This window comes from Sceloporus occidentalis, unplaced genomic scaffold (assembly GCF_023333645.1).
Source record: "Sceloporus occidentalis isolate IW3139 unplaced genomic scaffold, rSceOcc1.0.p SCAF_489, whole genome shotgun sequence".
Taxonomy (NCBI): domain Eukaryota; kingdom Metazoa; phylum Chordata; class Lepidosauria; order Squamata; family Phrynosomatidae; genus Sceloporus; species Sceloporus occidentalis.
The window spans coordinates 1,494-8,140 of record NW_028317469.1 but is presented as its reverse complement, the minus strand read 5'-3'; the positions used below and the strand labels follow the sequence as shown (position 1 = coordinate 8,140).

Below are 6,647 nucleotides of genomic sequence, written 5' to 3'. Positions count from 1 at the left end.
CATCCAGTTGCTAGGCAACCATACCTCTCATACATGTAACATGTAAGAACATCCCCCACACGGTACCCACATCTTCTGCTTCCAAGACCACAGGGGAGGGTAGATTGCTGGGGAAGATGGTTACACAGAATCTCAGAACCCGCCGGCAGATCGGCCCCATTCGGCCCCCGTCTAGTTGCCATTTTTCCTGCTGTAAAGACTCAAACCTTAATCAGTCGTTGGTCTTCTTTTAGATTCCGGAGCCGTATGCCTATCCCGTGCATGTTTCATAACCTCACTGTATTACCCTCTACCGCTTCTGCTGGGAGGCTGTTCCACTTACCTATCACCCTCTCAGTAAATATTATATGTTATATATGACGTATAACTTGGATGCTTACCAAGGGAAAATACCAACAGCAGCCCCCCTCCCCCGCACCATCCCCCAGCATTGTCACTCTCCTTGCATAAAAAGACCATAGAGGCACATCCTTACCCTGGGAGATTCTCAGCAGTATCCATGGTAACCAATCTAGATCGCTTGGCAACTGGCCCTTTGTACCACGCTGCACAATATGTAGGAGACTTTGCCTAAAGCTTAAGATGCTTGAACAAAAGCCCCTTAGACTGGAGGGGCTGGAGTGACAGCTGTTCTTACCCCCATCCCTTAACAATGAAAGAAAGAACAGTTTATATATATATATATATAATAGTAAAGGAAACCATAGATAAAAGGTAGAACATTAAGCTTTATTCATCACAACAATATATTATATAGTGGTATAAAGCATAACTAGATCGAGGTACAAGCACATTCATTCACAGTTATATATTTTCAGGACATGAGTACATCGGAACACACAAACACGTATATAGGTATGTGCACGTGTCCAGCGGCCATCTTGGTACTGGCATCCTTGCTACTTCAATGCAAGTTGGGTCAAGAACAGCCATATTGGGACTGGCACGTGTAGATGGCAACGAGTCGGGGAGACTCAGGTGACCTTTTTATGGCTGAGCCGTAGGAGACGTAATACGCTATAGGTAACCATATCACATTAACCCTGGTGAACGTTTAAATCACCGTGAATACGCCCAAAAAGGCATGCAATTTAAGGGTCGGAGTAGCGTGAAGAATAAATCACATTCTGGTGAACAAAACTGCTAAAAACGTAACGTGCTGGCGGGTTAAAAGCCCATTAAAGGGAAACAGACAATGCAACTGTCAGCGAACAATAAAAAAAAACAATCAATAAAGTAACAGGAAATGAGCTACCCTGATTGAAACGCAGGCCATGGGGGGGGGGGGGGGGGGATGGGCAGCCATGTTTGAGTCCCCCAACCAAGCCTTAAAAATAACACTTGGAGGACCACAACATACCCCCCCCCCCCCCAAAAAAAAATAAAGTCTCCAAACCTAAGGGCACCGTGGTGTGAGGGGAAAGGCCGGGGTGTAATATCCATATCCGAGTGGGAGAAGGCAGCTGAGCGCACCGAGGACCGGCGGCGGCGGTAAACGCTACATCTGGAAGTTAGGACATCCGTCCGGGCTTCTTATATCCGCTCTACAAAAGACATGGAATAAATGCGTCAAATAATGCGTCGTGAAATCCAGATTTTTGAAGTCAAATGATTTTTTTTTTACACCGAAGTTGAGAAAGTTGATAAATATTTCACAAAAAACAGTGTGTTCCACTAATAATAATAATAATGGATGCCTGTAGGTCTTAAAAGGGATTTTTATTTATTTTTCAGGTTTTTTCATTTATTTGACGTACAAATTTTTTTTTAAAAAAATGGGCGGAGCATATAAATATTTTTTTTTATTATTTGTTTTTGAAGTGTAGGCAATTAGGAAACTAGATTTTTTATTTTTTTTTGAATAGCGATATGCGACAGACATGCCGACAGAACCCCGTTTGATGTCATCGCAGAATACAATCCCAAAAAAATTTCAAGAATAAAACAAGAATATTGGGCATCTCAAAATACGAGGCCGGTAGAAAAGGTGAGAGAGACCGTTATCCGGAACAATCTGGAGTTCTATACAAATAAGTGAGAGGAATAAATGGCTGACCTGGTGGATACTGACGCCAGTCAGCTTCTCCACGGTTTCTGGGAGACGGCTCAGGATATCTAGAACCTCGCCTGTGATCTTGGAGGCGCCGACCTCGCCCCCACCGCTCGATATCATCTTGATCTTCTTTACCTCGGTAAATGGTTTGCTGATCTCTTCAACAACCTGGTTAACGAAACAAAAGCACCAGGAACAGTAGTGAGCGCTGGAGGACGCGGGAAGAGAAAGCGAGCGCTGGAGGACGCGGGAAGAGAAAGCGAGCGCTGGAGGACGCGGGAAGAGAAAGCGAGCGCTGGAGGACGCGGGAACAGAAAGCGAGCGCTGGAGGACGCGGGAACAGAAAGCGAGCGCTGGAGGACGCGGGAAGAGAAAGCGAGCGCTGGAGGACGCGGGAAGAGAAAGCGAGCGCTGGAGGACGCGGGAACAGAAAGCGAGCGCTGGAGGACACGGGAACAGAAAGCGAGCGCTGGAGGACACGGGAACAGAAAGCGAGCGCTGGAGGACACGGGAACAGAAAGCGAGCGCTGGAGGACACGGGAACAGAAAGCGAGCGCTGGAGGACACGGGAATAGCAGTGAGTGCCGTAGGGCAAGGAAAAGGATGTGAAGATGGCCAGATGGACCCGGTAAAAGAGAGAGAGTGTGAGTGTGCGTGTAGGAATAGCTGAAAGATCCTCAGCACAGAATGGAAACGACGTGGCAGATGTTTGAGTGGCGTCATTAAAAGACTCGTACGGTTAAGATGAGTGACGACGCAGCAGATGGTGACAGAGATGAAATACGAGTAAAGGACAGGAGGGCCTAGTGTCTCCGAACATGGAAGGGCAGAAGGTGCTACAGAGCGCGACGGGCAGGTAAGTATGGGATAGGATTGATGTGGCCAAGTCACTGCGTATTGAAGGGTGTCTGATAAAAAAGGAATGGAGGGTTTTACTCACTAAACTGTGAGCTGCATTGAGATAAATACAACTCACCGTTTAGTGGATATACCCCATTCTCTGCGTTAATATCTTCCCCTACTTAGCATGATGTATTGCTGTTACCTCCGGCAGTTTCTCCAGTAACATGTCCACGATGGCTGCATCCTGGTACTCCTGGAAGGCTTCTGCCTTTTTGGCCATTTGTTCTGCATCAGCGCGGGCTTTGATTTCAATAGCATACGCCTGGGCTTCGCCTCGAATCTTGGGATACATAGAGAGCACAGGATGAAACCGCAGTCCATAACCTCACTTTATTTATATGTTATCTGGTTTACCCCCCCCGGCATCTACCTGTCAGCTGCCCCATGGCCACTAACCTTGATAGCTTCAGACTCCGCTTCCGCCTCCGTGATCAGCTTCATCCTGAAAATGAATGGGATTGGGAATTACAAGGAGAGAATGAAGCATGAAGTCAAGATATCAATGGAAAGACAGAAGAAAGAAGGACATAGGGACAGAAAAAAGAAGTCAGAACCGGAACACTGCCTCTCACTAGAAGGAACGTGCGGAGAATGTGAATATAAAGTACATAAAGCACTGCACAACATAAGACCTTCCTATACATCTGAAAGCTACATTTTCAACTTTAGCTCTTAATATCTCAGTTTAGTATTTATATTCCTCTTTCAACCACTTAAGCAGCCCTGCCCTAAACGCCCATCGCACCTCTCGGCTTCTGCGAGTTTCTCCAGGCGGTATCGTTCAGCGTCGGCTGGTTTCTTAATCCTGGCTTCCAGCTCCTTCTCCTTACGCTGGATCTCTTGATCCTGCAACTGGATTTGTTGTGTCCTCTCCACCACTTGGACCTGGACCTTCTGCTCCTCGATCTTCTGCTTCGTCTTGGCCACCTGCAAGAAGACAATGCGTCGTGTAAACGATCCATCTCTTTATCCACGAGGTCCAGGCGCAGCGATGAGTCTTTGACGACTTTACCTGTAACTGATAAGCCAGGTCGCTCTCTGCCTTTCTGCTGTTCACCTCCAAGTCGTATGCCGCCTTCTTCAGCTCAAAGTCTCTCTGTGCCTTGGCCATCTCGATCTCGTTCACATACTGAGCCGAGACCTTCGCCTGTTGAGCCTCTGCCTCCTGCAACACGCGTTTATTTTGGTTACGAATCCTCGACAGAAGCGGCCCGCGTCAGACTTCGCACGTTCTCGGCTTCTCACCTTGATTCCGGATTCCCTCTTGGCCACGGCCTCTCCAATCCTCGCATCCTTCTGAACCTGAGCCGTCCGAGCCTTGCCCAAAGAGTTCAGGTATCCCTGTCGGAGGGCAAGTCGGCTAACAGTTAGCATCTCCTCGTGTAATCTGACTCATTTTATTGTCCAAGGCTTTCTTTTGTCACGTCTTTGGTTACCTGATCGTCGTGAATGTCTTTCAAGGTATAACTGACGACACTGATTCCCATGTTAACCAGGTCAGACGAGGCCACTTTAAAAACCTGCTCCGAGAACTTCTGTCTGTCCTTGTAGATCTCCTGCGTAAGAGAAGGACGAGTCGGAAGAAAATGGTTGAGAAACACGACACGGTGCCACGAGCAGTGAACGAGACACCCATACGTTTCATACCTCGACCGTCATGTGAGCCATGATGGCACGCTGATGGCCCTCCAAGGTCTCCAGGGAAATATGAGCCACTTCATTCTCCGATTTGCCAAGAAACATCTGGCAGGCAGCTGCCAACATCTCCTTATTCTGTCCCTGAATCTTAACCTTCAAGTGAAAAAAGATCCATTGGGTTCGTCAAGCAGGCAGTTCACAGAATAAGAAGGTAATATAATGAGGCGCGCTACGCAAAAAGACCATGGGGGATATAAGAATGAGAGGAAACAAAAAGGAAAGAAGAGCAAGAGTGAGACGGGGGAGAAAAGGTAGACTGGTGGCCTCACTTACTTGCGCGATACCCGTCACTGAAATCGGGACCCCGTGGCGGGTGTAGACCTTCTCGCTCTTTACATTCAGCGTCAGCGTGTTCAATGAGATCCTACGGGGTGAATGTGTGAAGGTCATTGTATATATATTTATAACATTATTCACGGTCATACAAAACTATCAACTTAACAATTAGCCCCACATTGTATATTTATCCCACAGGCATACCCTTTAGTACTGATTTACATGATGCCCCAAGCCAGCCCCCCCTTGTGAATTAATGCCCCCCACACACCCTTGCGTATTGTCCCCAGCTAGCCTCACTTTGTATATTTATGCCACCCAGCAACCCCCCTCCTTAGTATCATGTCAGCCCTGGCACCCAGACTGCATCCACAGGACCTGCCTAGCACCCAGCATGTGAAAGCGTAGGACTTGTCATCTTTGCCCCCAAACAGCCTCCCTGTGCCATCCCTGCCCCAAGCAACCTCCCTGTGCCATGCTTACCTCACTTACACATCCATGTTATCACACACATATTCATTCACAAATTGCCTCATTCATTCCCTTATCCACAAATACTCATTCACAAATATTCTGTCATTCAGATACTCATTCATTCACACATACTAATTCATATACCCTCCTGCACCCCCTTACATGAACTGCAGATCTCTCTGTGCTGCTCGCAGGGGCCGCTGCATCCCTCTGCGTTGCTGGCACTCTGTACGAACAACATCTTTTTTACCACCCAGGGGAAGCAGGTCATGTGGCGTGACGTAAATTGACGTGACTCCACAGGTAAGCAGAAGGCCCCTGCAGAAGTGATCGTGGGCGGGCTTGGTTGCGAACCCCCGCGACTGCAGTTGCTGCCCCTTTTGCCCCACGGGCCGGTCGCTCCCCACCCCTGGTATATACGGATAGACAGAGACAGACACATGTACATGGGATCTCACCTCTGGATCTGCTGTATACAGGGCAGAACAAACACGCGCCCTCCGGCAATCATTACAGGAGGGCTGCGGCAAAAGCCTGGAGAGAGAGAGAAAAGGTCACGCGATGACATCAGCAGGATGAAGCAATGTCGCTGCTTGCGCGTGTCATTGTGCAGTGCTTGGGGCAGCGTGCTGGAGGGCCCCATTCTCCATGTACTGCGTCAAAGCGTACGGTGACACAGGCGGTAAATACGTCTCATTGCGTGTTAATGAGCAGTAGCATGCGTCTATAGGGAGGTAGGGCTGCTGGGAACTATGCTTATACAGCGGTTTCGTCGCATGTGACTGCGTGATTTAGGTGGTTGTGCCCGCACCGTACCTGATACAACCATGGCTTCATTAGGTCCGCAGGTATAGAACACCATCTGATGAGAAAACAGGAGAGATCATGTGAAATTTGGTTGGATTTACATGGACAAACGCAGACACACGCTCATACCAGCTCAGGTGTTGTCTCAGGAGACAATCCTTTCAGTAGGAAAACATTTTCGGAAGTATCACTGCGGGCCAAAAACGCCAATATTTATGACAAAAAATCCAATACTGGGTGGCGCGGCCCTAGACAGCACAGGGGGCAATGTAATGAGTAACGCGAATGTAATGAGTGTCTGAACGCAGCATTCTAAGAAAGAATGACAATTTTTTTTTTATTTTTTGCAAATAACCCAGCCAATCAGATGCCGGTAGCCGCTATTCGGAGACAAAACACGGTGTTGGGTTTTAAAATGCAAAAAAATATATCAAGG

General features: G+C 48.0%; 1 protein-coding gene across 1 annotated transcript; it reads right to left on the bottom strand.

Annotated features, from left to right (window-relative positions):
- Positions 1–1,511: 1,511 nt before the first annotated feature.
- On the bottom strand, positions 1,512–6,266 carry LOC149271582 (flotillin-1-like). The gene is made up of 12 exons (XM_089507301.1): positions 6,221–6,266; positions 5,863–5,938; positions 4,928–5,018; positions 4,604–4,747; positions 4,393–4,512; positions 4,202–4,297; positions 3,969–4,121; positions 3,702–3,883; positions 3,353–3,398; positions 3,099–3,236; positions 2,057–2,221; positions 1,512–1,544 (listed from the first exon to the last, which is right to left on the bottom strand). The coding sequence occupies exons 1-12, from the start codon at positions 6,264–6,266 to the stop codon at positions 1,512–1,514; spliced, it is 1,290 nt and encodes a 429-aa protein (XP_089363427.1).
- Positions 6,267–6,647: the final 381 nt, after the last annotated feature.